Below are 23,881 nucleotides of genomic sequence, written 5' to 3'. Positions count from 1 at the left end.
TGTGGCTGAAACAGCCGAATCCACTAATTAGAAGGGGTGTCTGCATACTTTTGGTATACTTCCCCAAACTTTTGGTATGTGTCCGCATACATACCACATACTCCCCCATCCAAAACCTTGATATTTTCTACCCCCGCTAATTTCACCCCAGATCCACTTTTTTGAAATACCAACTTCTTTCCTGAAAGTCCCTGCAGTGTCATTGTGTTTTATACTTCTCCCTTCCAATGCCTCCTCCCCCTAAGCCCTCTCCCTCCCACAGATCTCCTGATGTCCCTGCTCTCAAAAGTTGTTTGTGTGCTTCTCCTTCTATCTCCATCTTGTCTACCGCTGCCTTATTGTCTGTCTGTGTGATTGTGTCTATGTGTGTCTGTTTGATTTTTTTTGTGTGATAAATGTTATCTCTTCCACGAGCCTCGATTCTGTATACAAAAAAAAAAAAAAAAAACTGAAACATGTCAACCAGAAAGACCACTTCATCTCATTGTTCCCTTTAGATCCTCTCTCAATTTGGGAACCTGCTGCCTTATGTCATGGAGTTACATCATGAGACTAATTTTCTGCTTATATATTTTATTCTAAGTAGGGAGGTGCTGTTTCTGCATTGTATCTCCGATAAACACAAAGTGTTCAGCCAGAAAATAAATCATGCCTAAAGTAGTGTTTTCATCACGCCATTCTGGGAAATGTTGACCAAGTGATGCACAGAATGTTGTTGCAACATCTCCGTGACTAACGAGACTTAATAAATCCTCGGGAAAGAAATGCTGATTCTGAGGCTATAGCCTGTGAGACTGAACGTACTATCATCGTGCTTGACGTGAAAAACAACAAGGACTCCCAAATGAAAACACTCACCTTGCTTTGTAAGGTAACCTTATCAAGTTGATCTCTAAATTTGGGCCAATTCCAAAACTCCTCAGGGAGTCTGCTGCTGCGTTGCTCCTTCTTGGCAAGGTTCGGGTTAGTTTTCAACGATCCACTGCTTTGGTTTTTCACTGCAGCTGAAATAGAAAATAAATAGAGGTAATTTACAAACAAATTTATCCTCAATTTTGTGCTATTTAAACAAAGGGGATAAGTAATCACTGTGATATACTTTGTTTACATGGGAAATCATAATGTGGAAAGGCTCATTGGCAGGGATAAGAAGAGGTCAAATTAATTGGGATGGAGGACAAGTCATCATCAATGCCAAAGACCAAGGACACTACACTAATGGCTTTAAGAAAATAGCAGGATTGAGCCAATCGGACTAATGCAGCTTTTGTGGAACAGAAACAGAGAGTACCAGTCACCTCCTTCCGGGATGTGAAAAACCTCATGTCAGAACAGTTGTACACAGAAAGACATGACGGCGTCTGTGGAGTAATCCACCGACACATCTGAACATTCTGGTTCCAGAACAATCATGGAAAAACAAACCAAACCCGATCCTTGAAAATGAACACATAGTGCTCACGCATGACAAGATGATCCCATCAAGTGTAGACATTGCAGGTGAGGCATTACGTCCGGACATAGTGCTCAAACACACAAAAAAAGGAAAAGACGGCATTCTTGATTGAGGTTTTGGTTCAATGACTTTGGACAAAATGCTTCAGAAGCCAAGAAAATGCTCAAATACCAGGAGCTGAAAAATGAGGTCAAGAGGTCTTGGAAATTGAAGAAAGCTGAAATTGTACCAGTGATAGTTGGAGCAACAGGGATGATCAAGAAAACCCTCACTGGGTACTTAAAAAGCATTCCGGGGAATATCACGACAAACGAGCTACAGGTGGAGACTGTCAAGGTTCAGTGAGGATTCTAAAAAGAGCTGTTGGAACGAAGCTATGAGAATGAAGTTTCACAATCTGAAGAATGAAGATTCATGAATAATGATCCGTTACCGAAAGAGGAGGGGAAGATTTTGAGTTCTGGGAGAACTTCCTCCCACCTCCTAAAACCCGCAAATGAAGATATAACAACCAATGGAAACACGGATATTGTGGTGGCGAAATGAGGAGGCGATGGAACCGGTACTCAGTTGAAGACTCAAATCCAGCTGAAGGCAGAAGTCATTTTATATTCAACGTTTAGGCCTGGGTTTGGGCTGAAATGTTTTTTTTAATGAGGCAAGCAGAACTCGCTGGTGGTAGCAGGGGGTGGAGGAGCGGAGCACCCCAAAATGCCCCCAGCCTATGGGCCTGTTATTAATTCCTTGCACTGTACCAGTTATTAACGCACAGGTTGTAAACCTGTGCGTTATAGCGTTTGCCTGGGAATTTCGGGCGCTCAAAAGTGAAGCTAGTTTCTGTCACCCATTTCTGTCGCTCATTTCTGTCGCTCATTTCTGTCGCTCAGATGTGTAAACATGACGTCATCAAATCTATATTTATAGGATAGGTTATAGGAGATATATATGTTATAGGATAGGAATATAGGACCCAAATGACCCAGAGGACCCAAATGACCCAGAGGACCCAAATGACCCAGAGGACCCAAATGACCCAGAGGACCCAAATGACCCAAATGACCCAGAGGACCCAAATGACCCAGAGGACCCAAATGACCCAGAGGACCCAAATGACCCAAATGACCCAGAGGACCCAAATGACCCAGAGGACCCAAATGACCCAGAGGACCCAAATGACCCAGAGGACCCAAATGACCCAGAGGACCCAAATGACCCAGAGGACCCAAATGACCCAGAGGACCCAAATGACCCAGAGGACCCAAATGACCCAGAGGACCCAAATGACCCAGAGGACCCAAATGACCCAAATGACCCAAATGACCCAGAGGACCCAAATGACCCAGAGGACCCAAATGACCCAGGGGACCCAAATGACCCAGAGGACCCAAATGACCCAGAGGACCCAAATGACCCAGAGGACCCAAATGACCCAGAGGACCCAAATGACCCAGAGGACCCAGAGGACCCAGAGGACCCAAATGACCCAGAGGACCCAGAGGACCCAAATGACCCAGAGGACCCAAATGACCCAGAGGACCCAAATGACCCAGAGGACCCAAATGACCCAGAGGACCCAGAGGACCCAGAGGACCCAGAGGACCCAAATGACCCAGAGGACCCAAATGACCCAGAGGACCCAAATGACCCAAATGACCCAGAGGACCCAGAGGACCCAGAGGACCCAAATGACCCAGAGGACCCAAATGACCCAGAGGACCCAAATGACCCAGAGGACCCAAATGCCCCAGAGGACCCAGAGGACCCAAATGACCCAGAGGACCCAAATGACCCAGAGGACCCAAATGACCCAGAGGACCCAAATGACCCAGAGGACCCAAATGACCCAGGGGACCCAAATGACCCAGAGGACCCAAATGACCCAGAGGACCCAAATGACCCAGAGGACCCAAATGACCCAGAGGACCCAAATGACCCAGAGGACCCAAATGACCCAGAGGACCCAGAGGACCCAAATGACCCAGAGGACCCAAATGACCCAGAGGACCCAAATGACCCAGAGGACCCAAATGACCCAGAGGACCCAAATGACCCAGAGGACCCAGAGGACCCAGAGGACCCAAATGACCCAGAGGACCCAGAGGACCCAGAGGACCCAAATGACCCAGAGGACCCAAATGACCCAGAGGACCCAAATGACCCAGAGGACCCAAATGACCCAGAGGACCCAAATGACCCAAATGACCCAGAGGACCCAGAGGACCCAGAGGACCCAAATGACCCAGAGGACCCAAATGACCCAGAGGACCCAAATGACCCAGAGGACCCAAATGACCCAGAGGACCCAAATGCCCCAGAGGACCCAAATGACCCAGAGGACCCAAAGGACCCAAATGACCCAGAGGACCCAAATGACCCAGAGGACCCAAATGACCCAGAGGACCCAAATGACCCAGAGGACCCAAATGACCCAGAGGACCCAGAGGACCCAAATGACCCAGAGGACCCAAATGACCCAGAGGACCCAAATGACCCTCTGGGTCAATAAAAGTTGAAACTGGGCAAATGTCAATGAAAATTTGCCAGACCCAGACCAGAAAATGACCCAGAGGACCCAAATGCCCAGAGGACCCAGAGGACCCTGTGAATGTGAATGAATGTGAACATAATGTGAATACTAGTAGCAATTTTACAAAAACCATGGCATAATTTCAAATCTTGACCCGAGATGATGATTATGCTACATCATAATTTCCATGTGCCAACCTGGGCGGAATCCAAGTGGATTCACTTGTTACAAGATATGATTTTTTCCCCATTGTAGTCAACGGTACCATCATCATCATCAACATCATCATGACTTTACAGCCGTTTCCATGCTTGCATGTGTAAGCCGTGATTCACCTAATGCCTGCTTCGCCAAAAGGCATATTGGAGGCATGTTTTTTGTGGCCGGTTGCCTTCCTGACGCCACCACAGAATCACCTGGGGACCTCGCCTTAGTCTAAAGAGACATACCTTACAAGGCAGCATGGGGATTTGCAATCAGAGTTTCCTTCTCCTAGGTGGACTACCATTCAAGGCCAAAGAGCTGCACCTACCATGGTTAGATTGACGATTGTCACAGCAAGTCCTCACAATAGAGGGCCATGCACACCACACCTTTGGGTATCAACCTACTCTGAGGTATATCACAACAAAGTATTTTTCTGACCTTTATAATTGTGGAATTCATCCTTGGTGCTTTCTTGGTTGATTGTTGGCTGTGGAAAAAAAGGGAAAATTTTTCATCAGTACAATTGTACACTTTAGGCAGCATTGGGCAAGACACAAAGAAACCAGAAGGCACTCGGTGGAGTGCATACCTCCCCACCCCCCAAGGCTGAACAGTTTACATTTTGTATCCCAATGATTAGGCCGGATTTTGATATGGACCTGAACCAAAATCAAATTGGCTTGTTCTTGTCATGTAACCAAGTCATCTACCAAGTTTTGTCATAACTCATCCACAACTTTTTGAAATATCATGCTGTTTGAAATGTATCGTTTTTGGCCCCATCTCTCAAGGGTGAAGAATCACTTTAACAATTCGCAGATCGGGATCTGGAATCGGATCTTCACCAAAATTGATTCAGTCCTTCAGGAGAGCAGCATTAATTCGGCAGCTGGAATTGCCACCATCCATTTGGTCTCATCGTGTCGCAAACATTTAGTCAAATTGGCAAATATGACGACAGGAGTTTAGTGGATAGGAGTCACTTCACTTCTCCTTAATTCATTATATAAACTCTGCGAGCGCAATACCAAACAATATGCAATCCCGAATGATAACAACAGGCATTTTAAGGCCATTTTCTCTGCTAGAGCGGGGAAATCACACAAAGGGCAATCCCAAATGATACCAATCACACGAAGTTTAATTCCAATTATTGCACAACATGATTCCCCCACCACATATGTATTAACAAGAAAATGATGGTTTACAAATCAATTTTGATGTTTCCTTCAAAACTAAGATATTGTGGCATAAACGCTGAAGTCGATTTATGCTGACATCTTTTTGCATTCATTATTTTCCAAAAGGCAAAATCCAGAATATTTTTCATTTGGAAGTCTCACAGAAGATAAAAGGATGACAAATAAATGGACTTGGTCATGAAGAGCAGAGGATGAGCACAAAGGAGGAAGAATAAACTATCATGCTCGTTTAGTCAAAGGAAATTAGTTCGGAAATGAAATTCTTAAAGGAAGTAAGGAAAAGAGAATTAATGTTTAATAAATTAGTTAATTGCTGGTGGAAAGTAAAATATTCACCTTCATTGGGTGAAGCTCTTTTTGATCAGCCAGGCTGGTCAACTCTTCAGCAATCTCCACTGCGCTGCTGCTCGTTGCATTGGTGGAGATCTGCTGCATCTCTTTTGCAGAGACGTCATCTGTATGGTTTTCCCCTGGAGATAAAAATAAACAAGGGTCTCCTGAAAGAACTAACATTAAAAAATAATATATTTTTAGACTTCTGTAAGAACTAATATTATATCTGATTTTTTTTTTTTTAAGGTGGCCATCATTGATTTGTGAGCCAAGGACACGTGAAGGCTATGGGGAGTAATCTACACACCTGGTCTAGTCTGTTCTGCCTAAGATGCCAGTCTGGATAATGTTTGACTCTTCTGTCTGGAACAACGAGTATCATGGGTAGCCTAAACGCCAAAATTCAAAATGAAAACATTCAACTTTTTCTTACCTTTCTGGTCTGAAGAGTCTGCTTCTTTTGAGATAGGTATCAATGGAAGCTGCAGATGTAGTGAATACACACAACACACAAATTAGAATTAGACACACAATGCCAATTAGAACAAGTGAATCCACTTGGATTCCGCCCAGGTTGGCACATGGAAATTATGATGTAGCATAATTATCATCTCGGGTCAAGATTTGAAATTATGCCATGGTTTTTGTAAAATTGCTACTAGTATTCACATTATGTTCACATTCATTCACATTCACAGGGTCCTCTGGGTCCTCTGGGCATTTGGGTCCTCTGGGTCATTTTCTGGTCTGGGTCTGGCAAATTTTCATTGACATTTGCCCAGTTTCAACTTTTATTGACCCAGAGGGTCATTTGGGTCCTCTGGGTCATTTGGGTCCTCTGGGTCCTCTGGGTCCTCTGGGTCATTTGGGTCCTCTGGGTCATTTGGGTCCTCTGGGTCATTTGGGTCCTCTGGGTCATTTGGGTCCTCTGGGTCATTTGGGTCCTCTGGGTCATTTGGGTCCTCTGGGTCATTTGGGTCCCCTGGGTCATTTGGGTCCTCTGGGTCATTTGGGTCATCTGGGTCATTTGGGTCCTCTGGGTCATTTGGGTCCTCTGGGTCATTTGGGTCCTCTGGGTCATTTGGGTCCTCTGGGTCATTTGGGTCCTCTGGGTCATTTGGGTCCTCTGGGTCATTTGGGTCCTCTGGGTCATTTGGGTCCTCTGGGTCATTTGGGTCCTCTGGGTCATTTGGGTCCTCTGGGTCATTTGGGTCCTCTGGGTCATTTGGGTCCTCTGGGTCATTTGGGTCCTCTGGGTCATTTGGGTCCTCTGGGTCCTCTGGGTCCTCTGGGTCATTTGGGTCCTCTGGGTCATTTGGATCCTCTGGGTCATTTGGGTCCTCTGGGTCATTTGGGTCCTCTGGGTCATTTGGGTCCTCTGGGTCAATTGGGTCCTCTGGGTCATTTGGGTCCTCTGGGTCATTTGGGTCCTCTGGGTCATTTGGGTCCTCTGGGCCATTTGGGTCCTCTGGGTCATTTGGGTCCTCTGGGTCATTTGGGTCCTCTGGGTCCTCTGGGTCCTCTGGGTCATTTGGGTCCTCTGGGTCCTCTGGGTCATTTGGGTCCTCTGGGTCATTTGGGTCCTCTGGGTCATTTGGGTCCTCTGGGTCATTTGGGTCCTCTGGGTCATTTGGGTCCTCTGGGTCATTTGGGTCCTCTGGGTCATTTGGGTCCTCTGGGTCATTTGGGTCCTCTGGGTCATTTGGGTCCTCTGGGTCATTTGGGTCCTCTGGGTCATTTGGGTCCTCTGGGTCATTTGGGTCCTCTGGGTCATTTGGGTCCTCTGGGTCATTTGGGTCCTCTGGGTCATTTGGGTCATTTGGGTCCTCTGGGTCATTTGGGTCCTCTGGGTCATTTGGGTCCTCTGGGTCATTTGGGTCATTTGGGTCCTCTGGGTCATTTGGGTCCTCTGGGTCATTTGGGTCCTCTGGGTCATTTGGGTCCTCTGGGTCATTTGGGTCCTCTGGGTCATTTGGGTCCTCTGGGTCATTTGGGTCATTTGGGTCCTCTGGGTCATTTGGGTCCTCTGGGTCATTTGGGTCCTCTGGGTCATTTGGGTCCTCTGGGTCATTTGGGTCCTCTGGGTCATTTGGGTCCTCTGGGTCATTTGGGTCATTTGGGTCCTCTGGGTCATTTGGGTCCTCTGGGTCATTTGGGTCCTCTGGGTCATTTGGGTCCTCTGGGTCATTTGGGTCCTCTGGGTCATTTGGGTCCTATATTCCTATCCGATAACATATATATCTCCTATAACCTATCCTATAAATATAGATTTGATGACGTCATGTTTACACATCTGAGCGACAGAAATGAGCGACAGAAATGAGCGACAGAAATGGGTGACAGAAACTAGCTTCACTTTTGAGCGCCCGAAATTCCCAGGCAAACGCTATAACGCACCAGGTTTACAACCTGTGCGTTAATAATGATAATATTGTGATGTTTGTTAAATCAAAGGGAAGGAAACAGAAAAGGAACAAACCAATAAACAACTTACAAACAACAACAACAACAACAACATGCATTTTAAGGCCATTTTCCCTGCAAGAGCAGGGGTTATCCTTGCGGGCCCCATGACAATCTTCTCCATTTTGCCCTATTTTCTGCATTTCCCCTAGTTAACCCCCTTGCCGGCATTTCTTCTTCCACCACCTTTAGTCAAGTCTTTCTTGGTCTTCCCCATCCTCTACTTCCTGCTTCATTCATTTCCATCATTCTTCTCAACCAGTCACTTTCATCCTTCCTCAACACAGGACCAAACCATCTCAACCTGTTTCTCTTCACAGCATCCATCACAGGCTCGATTCCCATCATCTTTCGCAATTCATTTGTCTTCCTCTCTCTCTCAACGATAGTCCACACATCCACTGAACCATTCGCATTTCCACCCTTTCCAGCCTTCGTTGCTGCTCTACGTTCATTACCCATGTCTCGCTCCAATAAATCATAACACTTCTCACACATGCAGCATACACCTTTCCCCTTCAGCTTCAACGACACTCCTCTCCTTGACAGCACGCCACTGAGTTCCCGAAACTTCTTCCATGCACATCTCACTCCAGCAACCGTTGCCGAGTCTGATCCACCTTCTCCATTCAACATGTCCCTGAGGTAGCAAAATGTTTTCACACCTTCCAGCTTCACGCCATCTCCAAGATCCAACTCAGCATTTCCTACGTCTGCAGCTCCCTCTGTGCACACCTTTCACTTTAATGTAGCTGCCACACTGGTGAATGACCCTCTCAGACCACTACATTTTTGATGAACACACTCAGCGCACATTGTACATTGAATGGAGTTCACTCCGACACCCTTCCTGCACACAGCACACGGCCACTTCCCAGTTCTTTCCACCTCACCACATGCTTTTCCACTTGCCATCATCTTCGTTTTTCTGATACTCACCTTCAGACCTTCTATCTCCATACATTCCTTCCACTTGTTCATCTTCTCCTTCAGTCCATCCATACTTTCCGCAATCAACACCTGATCATCTGCATACAACAACTCCCGCAGTAAACCCTCCTTTACATTCCGAGCCAGCACCTCCATCACAGCTACAAATAGTAGTGGACTTAGTACTGACCCCTGATGCACTCCCACCTTCACCTCAAACTCACCACTGTTCCCGTCCTTCGTCCTTACAGCTGTGCGCGCTCTCTCGTACATTGCCATCACGACTCTGATCAACCATTCCTCCACTCCTAACTTCCTCAATGCCCATGTCACTCCTTCGCGTGGAACCCCATCGAATGCTTTCGCCAGATCAACAAACCCAAGAAACAACTTCTTCCTTTTCTCCATGTACTTCTCCTGCAACTGCCTCACAATAAAAAGCGCGTCTGTCATTCCTCTTCCTGGCCTAAATCCAAACTGCATTTCGTCGATCTTCACTTTCTTCCTTTTCCTCCTCTCCAACACCCTTTCCAATACCTTCATTCCATGCTCCAATAACTTTATCGCTCGATACGAGCCACAGTCCAGAGGGTCACATTTCCCCTTGTATAGAGGGACGAGGGTACTCAGTTCCAAAACCACTGGAATGCGGCCTTCTTTCACCACCAGATTACAGATCTCTGTCATTCTCTTCACACCCCAACTTCCTGCTGCCTTCAATATATGTCTCACAACTCCCGTCGGCCCTCCTGCTTTTCTACTCTTCATTGCTTTTATCGCTTATCAAACTTCCTTCTCAGTTATTTTCTCTGCCGGTCCTTACAAACAATTCCTTAATATAACAACTTACAAACAACAAAATGAAAAATCGGTCAGAGACCGAGGACTTGCCGGAATGTACTTTTTTATCGGCCATTTAGAACAAATATGGCGGCTGAACCACGTGATAGATGACGTCATCATTAACATATTTTATTCCCCATGGAGAGTTCTTTACAATGAGCAATGTCTCAATTTTTTCCATTCTGCACCTTTGGAGATATCGTGGTGCAAAGTTTTGCCGTTTTTCCAAGATGGCGGCCGACCACGTGACTGATGACGTCATCATTAACATGTTTTATTAACGCACAGGTTGTAAACCTGGTGCGTTATAGCGTTTGCCTGGGAATTTCGGGCGCTCAAAAGTGAAGCTAGTTTCTGTCACCCATTTCTGTCGCTCATTTCTGTCGCTCATTTCTGTCGCTCAGATGTGTAAACATGACGTCATCAAATCTATATTTATAGGATAGGTTATAGGAGATATATATGTTATAGGATAGGAATATAGGACCCAAATGACCCAGAGGACCCAAATGACCCAGAGGACCCAAATGACCCAGAGGACCCAAATGACCCAGAGGACCCAAATGACCCAGAGGACCCAAATGACCCAAATGACCCAGAGGACCCAAATGACCCAAAGGACCCAAATGTTCCTTTTCTGTTTCCTTCCCTTTGATTTAACAAACATCACAATATGAGAATTAATGTTTAATAAATTAGTTAATTGCTGGTGGAAAGTAAAATATTCACCTTCATTGGGTGAAGCTCTTTTTGATCAGCCAGGCTGGTCAACTCTTCAGCAATCTCCACTGCGCTGCTGCTCGTTGCATTGGTGGAGATCTGCTGCATCTCTTTTGCAGAGACGTCATCTGTATGGTTTTCCCCTGGAGATAAAAATAAACAAGGGTCTCCTGAAAGAACTAACATTAAAAAATAATATATTTTTAGACTTCTGTAAGAACTAATATTATATCTGATTTTTTTTTTTTTAAGGTGGCCATCATTGATTTGTGAGCCAAGGACACGTGAAGGCTATGGGGAGTAATCTACACACCTGGTCTAGTCTGTTCTGCCTAAGATGCCAGTCTGGATAATGTTTGACTCTTCTGTCTGGAACAACGAGTATCATGGGTAGCCTAAACGCCAAAATTCAAAATGAAAACATTCAACTTTTTCTTACCTTTCTGGTCTGAAGAGTCTGCTTCTTTTGAGATAGGTATCAATGGAAGCTGCAGATGTAGTGAATACACACAACACACAAATTAGAATTAGACACACAATGCCAATTAGAACAAGTGAATCCACTTGGATTCCGCCCAGGTTGGCACATGGAAATTATGATGTAGCATAATTATCATCTCGGGTCAAGATTTGAAATTATGCCATGGTTTTTGTAAAATTGCTACTAGTATTCACATTATGTTCACATTCATTCACATTCACAGGGTCCTCTGGGTCCTCTGGGCATTTGGGTCCTCTGGGTCATTTTCTGGTCTGGGTCTGGCAAATTTTCATTGACATTTGCCCAGTTTCAACTTTTATTGACCCAGAGGGTCATTTGGGTCCTCTGGGTCATTTGGGTCCTCTGGGTCATTTGGGTCCTCTGGGTCCTCTGGGTCATTTGGGTCCTCTGGGTCATTTGGGTCCTCTGGGTCATTTGGGTCCTCTGGGTCATTTGGGTCCTCTGGGTCATTTGGGTCCTCTGGGTCATTTGGGTCCTCTGGGTCATTTGGGTCCCCTGGGTCATTTGGGTCCTCTGGGTCATTTGGGTCCTCTGGGTCATTTTGGGTCCTCTGGGTCATTTGGGTCCTCTGGGTCATTTGGGTCCTCTGGGTCATTTGGGTCCTCTGGGTCATTTGGGTCCTCTGGGTCATTTGGGTCCTCTGGGTCATTTGGGTCCTCTGGGTCATTTGGGTCCTCTGGGTCATTTGGGTCCTCTGGGTCATTTGGGTCCTCTGGGTCATTTGGGTCCTCTGGGTCATTTGGGTCCTCTGGGTCCTCTGGGTCCTCTGGGTCATTTGGGTCCTCTGGGTCATTTGGATCCTCTGGGTCATTTGGGTCCTCTGGGTCATTTGGGTCCTCTGGGTCATTTGGGTCCTCTGGGTCAATTGGGTCCTCTGGGTCATTTGGGTCCTCTGGGTCATTTGGGTCCTCTGGGTCATTTGGGTCCTCTGGGTCATTTGGGTCCTCTGGGTCATTTGGGTCCTCTGGGTCATTTGGGTCCTCTGGGTCCTCTGGGTCATTTGGGTCCTCTGGGTCCTCTGGGTCATTTGGGTCCTCTGGGTCATTTGGGTCCTCTGGGTCATTTGGGTCCTCTGGGTCATTTGGGTCCTCTGGGTCATTTGGGTCCTCTGGGTCATTTGGGTCCTCTGGGTCATTTGGGTCCTCTGGGTCATTTGGGTCCTCTGGGTCATTTGGGTCCTCTGGGTCATTTGGGTCCTCTGGGTCATTTGGGTCCTCTGGGTCATTTGGGTCCTCTGGGTCATTTGGGTCCTCTGGGTCATTTGGGTCCTCTGGGTCATTTGGGTCCTCTGGGTCATTTGGGTCCTCTGGGTCATTTGGGTCATTTGGGTCCTCTGGGTCATTTGGGTCCTCTGGGTCATTTGGGTCCTCTGGGTCATTTGGGTCATTTGGGTCCTCTGGGTCATTTGGGTCCTCTGGGTCATTTGGGTCCTCTGGGTCATTTGGGTCCTCTGGGTCATTTGGGTCCTCTGGGTCATTTGGGTCCTCTGGGTCATTTGGGTCATTTGGGTCCTCTGGGTCATTTGGGTCCTCTGGGTCATTTGGGTCCTCTGGGTCATTTGGGTCCTCTGGGTCATTTGGGTCCTCTGGGTCATTTGGGTCCTCTGGGTCATTTTTTTTTTTTTTTTTTTTTTTTTTTTTTTTTGTATACAATATCGAGGCTCGTGAAAGAGCGAATTTGGGTCCTCTGGGTCATTTGGGTCCTCTGGGTCATTTGGGTCCTCTGGGTCATTTGGGTCCTCTGGGTCATTTGGGTCCTCTGGGTCATTTGGGTCCTATATTCCTATCCGATAACATATATATCTCCTATAACCTATCCTATAAATATAGATTTGATGACGTCATGTTTACACATCTGAGCGACAGAAATGAGCGACAGAAATGAGCGACAGAAATGGGTGACAGAAACTAGCTTCACTTTTGAGCGCCCCAAATTCCCAGGCAAACGCTATAACGCACCAGGTTTACAACCTGTGCGTTAATAATGATAATATTGTGATGTTTGTTAAATCAAAGGGAAGGAAACAGAAAAGGAACAAACCAATAAACAACTTACAAACAACAACAACAACAACAACATGCATTTTAAGGCCATTTTCCCTGCAAGAGCAGGGGTTATCCTTGCGGGCCCCATGACAATCTTCTCCATTTTGCCCTATTTTCTGCATTTCCCCTAGTTAACCCCCTTGCCGGCATTTCTTCTTCCACCACCTTTAGTCAAGTCTTTCTTGGTCTTCCCCATCCTCTACTTCCTGCTTCATTCATTTCCATCATTCTTCTCAACCAGTCACTTTCATCCTTCCTCAACACAGGACCAAACCATCTCAACCTGTTTCTCTTCACAGCATCCATCACAGGCTCGATTCCCATCATCTTTCGCAATTCATTTGTCTTCCTCTCTCTCTCAACGATAGTCCACACATCCACTGAACCATTCGCATTTCCACCCTTTCCAGCCTTCGTTGCTGCTCTACGTTCATTACCCATGTCTCGCTCCAATAAATCATAACACTTCTCACACATGCAGCATACACCTTTCCCCTTCAGCTTCAACGACACTCCTCTCCTTGACAGCACGCCACTGAGTTCCCGAAACTTCTTCCATGCACATCTCACTCCAGCAACCGTTGCCGAGTCTGATCCACCTTCTCCATTCAACATGTCCCTGAGGTAGCAAAATGTTTTCACACCTTCCAGCTTCACGCCATCTCCAAGATCCAACTCAGCATTTCCTACGTCTGCAGCTCCCTCTGTGCACACCTTTCACTTTAATGTAGCTGCCACACTGGTGAATGACCCTCTCAGACCACTACATTTTTGATGAACACACTCAGCGCACATTGTACATTGAATGGAGTTCACTCCGACACCCTTCCTGCACACAGCACACGGCCACTTCCCAGTTCTTTCCACCTCACCACATGCTTTTCCACTTGCCATCATCTTCGTTTTTCTGATACTCACCTTCAGACCTTCTATCTCCATACATTCCTTCCACTTGTTCATCTTCTCCTTCAGTCCATCCATACTTTCCGCAATCAACACCTGATCATCTGCATACAACAACTCCCGCAGTAAACCCTCCTTTACATTCCGAGCCAGCACCTCCATCACAGCTACAAATAGTAGTGGACTTAGTACTGACCCCTGATGCACTCCCACCTTCACCTCAAACTCACCACTGTTCCCGTCCTTCGTCCTTACAGCTGTGCGCGCTCTCTCGTACATTGCCATCACGACTCTGATCAACCATTCCTCCACTCCTAACTTCCTCAATGCCCATGTCACTCCTTCGCGTGGAACCCCATCGAATGCTTTCGCCAGATCAACAAACCCAAGAAACAACTTCTTCCTTTTCTCCATGTACTTCTCCTGCAACTGCCTCACAATAAAAAGCGCGTCTGTCATTCCTCTTCCTGGCCTAAATCCAAACTGCATTTCGTCGATCTTCACTTTCTTCCTTTTCCTCCTCTCCAACACCCTTTCCAATACCTTCATTCCATGCTCCAATAACTTTATCGCTCGATACGAGCCACAGTCCAGAGGGTCACATTTCCCCTTGTATAGAGGGACGAGGGTACTCAGTTCCAAAACCACTGGAATGCGGCCTTCTTTCACCACCAGATTACAGATCTCTGTCATTCTCTTCACACCCCAACTTCCTGCTGCCTTCAATATATGTCTCACAACTCCCGTCGGCCCTCCTGCTTTTCTACTCTTCATTGCTTTTATCGCTTATCAAACTTCCTTCTCAGTTATTTTCTCTGCCGGTCCTTACAAACAATTCCTTAATATAACAACTTACAAACAACAAAATGAAAAATCGGTCAGAGACCGAGGACTTGCCGGAATGTACTTTTTTATCGGCCATTTAGAACAAATATGGCGGCTGAACCACGTGATAGATGACGTCATCATTAACATATTTTATTCCCCATGGAGAGTTCTTTACAATGAGCAATGTCTCAATTTTTTCCATTCTGCACCTTTGGAGATATCGTGGTGCAAAGTTTTGCCGTTTTCCAAGATGGCGGCCGACCACGTGACTGATGACGTCATCATTAACATGTTTTATTAACGCACAGGTTGTAAACCTGGTGCGTTATAGCGTTTGCCTGGGAATTTCGGGCGCTCAAAAGTGAAGCTAGTTTCTGTCACCCATTTCTGTCGCTCATTTCTGTCGCTCATTTCTGTCGCTCAGATGTGTAAACATGACGTCATCAAATCTATATTTATAGGATAGGTTATAGGAGATATATATGTTATAGGATAGGAATATAGGACCCAAATGACCCAGAGGACCCAAATGACCCAGAGGACCCAAATGACCCAGAGGACCCAAATGACCCAGAGGACCCAAATGACCCAGAGGACCCAAATGACCCAAATGACCCAGAGGACCCAAATGACCCAAAGGACCCAAATGTTCCTTTTCTGTTTCCTTCCCTTTGATTTAACAAACATCACAATATGAGAATTAATGTTTAATAAATTAGTTAATTGCTGGTGGAAAGTAAAATATTCACCTTCATTGGGTGAAGCTCTTTTTGATCAGCCAGGCTGGTCAACTCTTCAGCAATCTCCACTGCGCTGCTGCTCGTTGCATTGGTGGAGATCTGCTGCATCTCTTTTGCAGAGACGTCATCTGTATGGTTTTCCCCTGGAGATAAAAATAAACAAGGGTCTCCTGAAAGAACTAACATTAAAAAATAATATATTTTTAGACTTCTGTAAGAACTAATATTATATCTGATTTTTTTTTTTTTAAGGTGGCCATCATTGATTTGTGAGCCAAGGACACGTGAAGGCTATGGGGAGTAATCTACACACCTGGTCTAGTCTGTTCTGCCTAAGATGCCAGTCTGGATAATGTTTGACTCTTCTGTCTGGAACAACGAGTATCATGGGTAGCCTAAACGCCAAAATTCAAAATGAAAACATTCAACTTTTTCTTACCTTTCTGGTCTGAAGAGTCTGCTTCTTTTGAGATAGGTATCAATGGAAGCTGCAGATGTAGTGAATACACACAACACACAAATTAGAATTAGACACACAATGCCAATTAGAACAAGTGAATCCACTTGGATTCCGCCCAGGTTGGCACATGGAAATTATGATGTAGCATAATTATCATCTCGGGTCAAGATTTGAAATTATGCCATGGTTTTTGTAAAATTGCTACTAGTATTCACATTATGTTCACATTCATTCACATTCACAGGGTCCTCTGGGTCCTCTGGGCATTTGGGTCCTCTGGGTCATTTTCTGGTCTGGGTCTGGCAAATTTTCATTGACATTTGCCCAGTTTCAACTTTTATTGACCCAGAGGGTCATTTGGGTCCTCTGGGTCATTTGGGTCCTCTGGGTCCTCTGGGTCCTCTGGGTCATTTGGGTCCTCTGGGTCATTTGGGTCCTCTGGGTCATTTGGGTCCTCTGGGTCATTTGGGTCCTCTGGGTCATTTGGGTCCTCTGGGTCATTTGGGTCCTCTGGGTCATTTGGGTCCTCTGGGTCATTTGGGTCCCCTGGGTCATTTGGGTCCTCTGGGTCATTTGGGTCCTCTGGGTCATTTGGGTCCTCTGGGTCATTTGGGTCCTCTGGGTCATTTGGGTCCTCTGGGTCATTTGGGTCCTCTGGGTCATTTGGGTCCTCTGGGTCATTTGGGTCCTCTGGGTCATTTGGGTCCTCTGGGTCATTTGGGTCCTCTGGGTCATTTGGGTCCTCTGGGTCATTTGGGTCCTCTGGGTCATTTGGGTCCTCTGGGTCATTTGGGTCCTCTGGGTCATTTGGGTCCTCTGGGTCCTCTGGGTCCTCTGGGTCATTTGGGTCCTCTGGGTCATTTGGATCCTCTGGGTCATTTGGGTCCTCTGGGTCATTTGGGTCCTCTGGGTCATTTGGGTCCTCTGGGTCAATTGGGTCCTCTGGGTCATTTGGGTCCTCTGGGTCATTTGGGTCCTCTGGGTCATTTGGGTCCTCTGGGTCATTTGGGTCCTCTGGGTCATTTGGGTCCTCTGGGTCATTTGGGTCCTCTGGGTCATTTGGGTCCTCTGGGTCCTCTGGGTCCTCTGGGTCATTTGGGTCCTCTGGGTCCTCTGGGTCATTTGGGTCCTCTGGGTCATTTGGGTCCTCTGGGTCATTTGGGTCCTCTGGGTCATTTGGGTCCTCTGGGTCATTTGGGTCCTCTGGGTCATTTGGGTCCTCTGGGTCATTTGGGTCCTCTGGGTCATTTGGGTCCTCTGGGTCATTTGGGTCCTCTGGGTCATTTGGGTCCTCTGGGTCATTTGGGTCCTCTGGGTCATTTGGGTCCTCTGGGTCATTTGGGTCCTCTGGGTCATTTGGGTCCTCTGGGTCATTTGGGTCCTCTGGGTCATTTGGGTCATTTGGGTCCTCTGGGTCATTTGGGTCCTCTGGGTCATTTGGGTCCTCTGGGTCATTTGGGTCATTTGGGTCCTCTGGGTCATTTGGGTCCTCTGGGTCATTTGGGTCCTCTGGGTCATTTGGGTCCTCTGGGTCATTTGGGTCCTCTGGGTCATTTGGGTCCTCTGGGTCATTTGGGTCATTTGGGTCCTCTGGGTCATTTGGGTCCTCTGGGTCATTTGGGTCCTCTGGGTCATTTGGGTCCTCTGGGTCATTTGGGTCCTCTGGGTCATTTGGGTCCTCTGGGTCATTTGGGTCATTTGGGTCCTCTGGGTCATTTGGGTCCTCTGGGTCATTTGGGTCCTCTGGGTCATTTGGGTCCTCTGGGTCATTTGGGTCCTCTGGGTCATTTGGGTCCTATATTCCTATCCGATAACATATATATCTCCTATAACCTATCCTATAAATATAGATTTGATGACGTCATGTTTACACATCTGAGCGACAGAAATGAGCGACAGAAATGAGCGACAGAAATGGGTGACAGAAACTAGCTTCACTTTTGAGCGCCCGAAATTCCCAGGCAAACGCTATAACGCACCAGGTTTACAACCTGTGCGTTAATAATGATAATATTGTGATGTTTGTTAAATCAAAGGGAAGGAAACAGAAAAGGAACAAACCAATAAACAACTTACAAACAACAACAACAACAACAACATGCATTTTAAGGCCATTTTCCCTGCAAGAGCAGGGGTTATCCTTGCGGGCCCCATGACAATCTTCTCCATTTTGCCCTATTTTCTGCATTTCCCCTAGTTAACCCCCTTGCCGGCATTTCTTCTTCCACCACCTTTAGTCAAGTCTTTCTTGGTCTTCCCCATCCTCTACTTCCTGCTTCATTCATTTCCATCATTCTTCTCAACCAGTCACTTTCATCCTTCCTCAACACAGGACCAAACCATCTCAACCTGTTTCTCTTCACAGCATCCATCACAGGCTCGATTCCCATCATCTTTCGCAATTCATTTGTCTTCCTCTCTCTCTCAACGATAGTCCACACATCCACTGAACCATTCGCATTTCCACCCTTTCCAGCCTTCGTTGCTGCTCTACGTTCATTACCCATGTCTCGCTCCAATAAATCATAACACTTCTCACACATGCAGCATACACCTTTCCCCTTCAGCTTCAACGACACTCCTCTCCTTGACAGCACGCCACTGAGTTCCCGAAACTTCTTCCATGCACATCTCACTCCAGCAACCGTTGCCGAGTCTGATCCACCTTCTCCATTCAACATGTCCCTGAGGTAGCAAAATGTTTTCACACCTTCCAGCTTCACGCCATCTCCAAGATCCAACTCAGCATTTCCTACGTCTGCAGCTCCCTCTGTGCACACCTTTCACTTTAATGTAGCTGCCACACTGGTGAATGACCCTCTCAGACCACTACATTTTTGATGAACACACTCAGCGCACATTGTACATTGAATGGAGTTCACTCCGACACCCTTCCTGCACACAGCACACGGCCACTTCCCAGTTCTTTCCACCTCACCACATGCTTTTCCACTTGCCATCATCTTCGTTTTTCTGATACTCACCTTCAGACCTTCTATCTCCATACATTCCTTCCACTTGTTCATCTTCTCCTTCAGTCCATCCATACTTTCCGCAATCAACACCTGATCATCTGCATACAACAACTCCCGCAGTAAACCCTCCTTTACATTCCGAGCCAGCACCTCCATCACAGCTACAAATAGTAGTGGACTTAGTACTGACCCCTGATGCACTCCCACCTTCACCTCAAACTCACCACTGTTCCCGTCCTTCGTCCTTACAGCTGTGCGCGCTCTCTCGTACATTGCCATCACGACTCTGATCAACCATTCCTCCACTCCTAACTTCCTCAATGCCCATGTCACTCCTTCGCGTGGAACCCCATCGAATGCTTTCGCCAGATCAACAAACCCAAGAAACAACTTCTTCCTTTTCTCCATGTACTTCTCCTGCAACTGCCTCACAATAAAAAGCGCGTCTGTCATTCCTCTTCCTGGCCTAAATCCAAACTGCATTTCGTCGATCTTCACTTTCTTCCTTTTCCTCCTCTCCAACACCCTTTCCAATACCTTCATTCCATGCTCCAATAACTTTATCGCTCGATACGAGCCACAGTCCAGAGGGTCACATTTCCCCTTGTATAGAGGGACGAGGGTACTCAGTTCCAAAACCACTGGAATGCGGCCTTCTTTCACCACCAGATTACAGATCTCTGTCATTCTCTTCACACCCCAACTTCCTGCTGCCTTCAATATATGTCTCACAACTCCCGTCGGCCCTCCTGCTTTTCTACTCTTCATTGCTTTTATCGCTTATCAAACTTCCTTCTCAGTTATTTTCTCTGCCGGTCCTTACAAACAATTCCTTAATATAACAACTTACAAACAACAAAATGAAAAATCGGTCAGAGACCGAGGACTTGCCGGAATGTACTTTTTTATCGGCCATTTAGAACAAATATGGCGGCTGAACCACGTGATAGATGACGTCATCATTAACATATTTTATTCCCCATGGAGAGTTCTTTACAATGAGCAATGTCTCAATTTTTTCCATTCTGCACCTTTGGAGATATCGTGGTGCAAAGTTTTGCCGTTTTTCCAAGATGGCGGCCGACCACGTGACTGATGACGTCATCATTAACATGTTTTATTAACGCACAGGTTGTAAACCTGGTGCGTTATAGCGTTTGCCTGGGAATTTCGGGCGCTCAAAAGTGAAGCTAGTTTCTGTCACCCATTTCTGTCGCTCATTTCTGTCGCTCATTTCTGTCGCTCAGATGTGTAAACATGACGTCATCAAATCTATATTTATAGGATAGGTTATAGGAGATATATATGTTATAGGATAGGAATATAGGACCCAAATGACCCAGAGGACCCAAATGACCCAGAGGACCCAAATGACCCAGAGGACCCAAATGACCCAGAGGACCCAAATGACCCAGAGGACCCAAATGACCCAAATGACCCAGAGGACCCAAATGACCCAAAGGACCCAAATGTTCCTTTTCTGTTTCCTTCCCTTTGATTTAACAAACATCACAATATGAGAATTAATGTTTAATAAATTAGTTAATTGCTGGTGGAAAGTAAAATATTCACCTTCATTGGGTGAAGCTCTTTTTGATCAGCCAGGCTGGTCAACTCTTCAGCAATCTCCACTGCGCTGCTGCTCGTTGCATTGGTGGAGATCTGCTGCATCTCTTTTGCAGAGACGTCATCTGTATGGTTTTCCCCTGGAGATAAAAATAAACAAGGGTCTCCTGAAAGAACTAACATTAAAAAATAATATATTTTTAGACTTCTGTAAGAACTAATATTATATCTGATTTTTTTTTTTTTAAGGTGGCCATCATTGATTTGTGAGCCAAGGACACGTGAAGGCTATGGGGAGTAATCTACACACCTGGTCTAGTCTGTTCTGCCTAAGATGCCAGTCTGGATAATGTTTGACTCTTCTGTCTGGAACAACGAGTATCATGGGTAGCCTAAACGCCAAAATTCAAAATGAAAACATTCAACTTTTTCTTACCTTTCTGGTCTGAAGAGTCTGCTTCTTTTGAGATAGGTATCAATGGAAGCTGCAGATGTAGTGAATACACACAACACACAAATTAGAATTAGACACACAATGCCAATTAGAACAAGTGAATCCACTTGGATTCCGCCCAGGTTGGCACATGGAAATTATGATGTAGCATAATTATCATCTCGGGTCAAGATTTGAAATTATGCCATGGTTTTTGTAAAATTGCTACTAGTATTCACATTATGTTCACATTCATTCACATTCACAGGGTCCTCTGGGTCCTCTGGGCATTTGGGTCCTCTGGGTCATTTTCTGGTCTGGGTCTGGCAAATTTTCATTGACATTTGCCCAGTTTCAACTTTTATTGACCCAGAGGGTCATTTGGGTCCTCTGGGTCATTTGGGTCCTCTGGGTCATTTGGGTCCTCTGGGTCCTCTGGGTCATTTGGGTCCTCTGGGTCATTTGGGTCCTCTGGGTCATTTGGGTCCTCTGGGTCATTTGGGTCCTCTGGGTCATTTGGGTCCTCTGGGTCATTTGGGTCCTCTGGGTCATTTGGGTCCCCTGGGTCATTTGGGTCCTCTGGGTCATTTGGGTCCTCTGGGTCATTTGGGTCCTCTGGGTCATTTGGGTCCTCTGGGTCATTTGGGTCCTCTGGGTCATTTGGGTCCTCTGGGTCATTTGGGTCCTCTGGGTCATTTGGGTCCTCTGGGTCATTTGGGTCCTCTGGGTCATTTGGGTCCTCTGGGTCATTTGGGTCCTCTGGGTCATTTGGGTCCTCTGGGTCATTTGGGTCCTCTGGGTCATTTGGGTCCTCTGGGTCATTTGGGTCCTCTGGGTCATTTGGGTCCTCTGGGTCCTCTGGGTCCTCTGGGTCATTTGGGTCCTCTGGGTCATTTGGATCCTCTGGGTCATTTGGGTCCTCTGGGTCATTTGGGTCCTCTGGGTCATTTGGGTCCTCTGGGTCAATTGGGTCCTCTGGGTCATTTGGGTCCTCTGGGTCATTTGGGTCCTCTGGGTCATTTGGGTCCTCTGGGTCATTTGGGTCCTCTGGGTCATTTGGGTCCTCTGGGTCCTCTGGGTCCTCTGGGTCATTTGGGTCCTCTGGGTCCTCTGGGTCATTTGGGTCCTCTGGGTCATTTGGGTCCTCTGGGTCATTTGGGTCCTCTGGGTCATTTGGGTCCTCTGGGTCATTTGGGTCCTCTGGGTCATTTGGGTCCTCTGGGTCATTTGGGTCCTCTGGGTCATTTGGGTCCTCTGGGTCATTTGGGTCCTCTGGGTCATTTGGGTCCTCTGGGTCATTTGGGTCCTCTGGGTCATTTGGGTCCTCTGGGTCATTTGGGTCCTCTGGGTCATTTGGGTCCTCTGGGTCATTTGGGTCCTCTGGGTCATTTGGGTCATTTGGGTCCTCTGGGTCATTTGGGTCCTCTGGGTCATTTGGGTCCTCTGGGTCATTTGGGTCATTTGGGTCCTCTGGGTCATTTGGGTCCTCTGGGTCATTTGGGTCCTCTGGGTCATTTGGGTCCTCTGGGTCATTTGGGTCCTCTGGGTCATTTGGGTCCTCTGGGTCATTTGGGTCCTCTGGGTCATTTGGGTCCTCTGGGTCATTTGGGTCATTTGGGTCCTCTGGGTCATTTGGGTCCTCTGGGTCATTTGGGTCCTCTGGGTCATTTGGGTCCTCTGGGTCATTTGGGTCCTCTGGGTCATTTGGGTCCTCTGGGTCATTTGGGTCATTTGGGTCCTCTGGGTCATTTGGGTCCTCTGGGTCATTTGGGTCCTCTGGGTCATTTGGGTCCTCTGGGTCATTTGGGTCCTCTGGGTCATTTGGGTCCTATATTCCTATCCGATAACATATATATCTCCTATAACCTATCCTATAAATATAGATTTGATGACGTCATGTTTACACATCTGAGCGACAGAAATGAGCGACAGAAATGAGCGACAGAAATGGGTGACAGAAACTAGCTTCACTTTTGAGCGCCCGAAATTCCCAGGCAAACGCTATAACGCACCAGGTTTACAACCTGTGCGTTAATAATGATAATATTGTGATGTTTGTTAAATCAAAGGGAAGGAAACAGAAAAGGAACAAACCAATAAACAACTTACAAACAACAACAACAACAACAACATGCATTTTAAGGCCATTTTCCCTGCAAGAGCAGGGGTTATCCTTGCGGGCCCCATGACAATCTTCTCCATTTTGCCCTATTTTCTGCATTTCCCCTAGTTAACCCCCTTGCCGGCATTTCTTCTTCCACCACCTTTAGTCAAGTCTTTCTTGGTCTTCCCCATCCTCTACTTCCTGCTTCATTCATTTCCATCATTCTTCTCAACCAGTCACTTTCATCCTTCCTCAACACAGGACCAAACCATCTCAACCTGTTTCTCTTCACAGCATCCATCACAGGCTCGATTCCCATCATCTTTCGCAATTCATTTGTCTTCCTCTCTCTCTCAACGATAGTCCACACATCCACTGAACCATTCGCATTTCCACCCTTTCCAGCCTTCGTTGCTGCTCTACGTTCATTACCCATGTCTCGCTCCAATAAATCATAACACTTCTCACACATGCAGCATACACCTTTCCCCTTCAGCTTCAACGACACTCCTCTCCTTGACAGCACGCCACTGAGTTCCCGAAACTTCTTCCATGCACATCTCACTCCAGCAACCGTTGCCGAGTCTGATCCACCTTCTCCATTCAACATGTCCCTGAGGTAGCAAAATGTTTTCACACCTTCC

The 23,881-nt window shown here is 46.7% G+C and overlaps 1 protein-coding gene across 1 annotated transcript in view; it reads right to left on the bottom strand.

Moving 5' to 3' along the window:
* LOC137422000 (uncharacterized) overlaps positions 1–21,196 on the bottom strand; it is a 55,958-nt gene extending 34,762 nt beyond the window's left edge. Inside the window, exons 1-10 of the mRNA XM_078768767.1 lie at positions 21,137–21,196; positions 20,707–20,840; positions 16,139–16,187; positions 15,709–15,842; positions 11,121–11,169; positions 10,691–10,824; positions 6,159–6,207; positions 5,729–5,862; positions 4,629–4,677; positions 859–1,004 (exon numbers count right to left, since the gene is read on the bottom strand). Coding sequence (XP_078624893.1) covers positions 859–1,004; positions 4,629–4,677; positions 5,729–5,862; positions 6,159–6,207; positions 10,691–10,824; positions 11,121–11,169; positions 15,709–15,842; positions 16,139–16,187; positions 20,707–20,805 — 843 coding nt within the window. The 5' untranslated portion in view covers positions 20,806–20,840; positions 21,137–21,196. The remainder of the gene's footprint in view (positions 1–858; positions 1,005–4,628; positions 4,678–5,728; positions 5,863–6,158; positions 6,208–10,690; positions 10,825–11,120; positions 11,170–15,708; positions 15,843–16,138; positions 16,188–20,706; positions 20,841–21,136) is intronic.
* Between the last annotated feature and the right edge of the window lie 2,685 nt (positions 21,197–23,881).

This window comes from Myxine glutinosa, unplaced genomic scaffold, assembly GCF_964187855.1.
Source record: "Myxine glutinosa unplaced genomic scaffold, kmMyxGlut1.1 SCAFFOLD_406, whole genome shotgun sequence".
Lineage (NCBI taxonomy): Eukaryota > Metazoa > Chordata > Myxini > Myxiniformes > Myxinidae > Myxine > Myxine glutinosa.
Note: the sequence above shows the minus strand (reverse complement) of the source record. Positions and strands in the feature narration are given on the sequence as shown.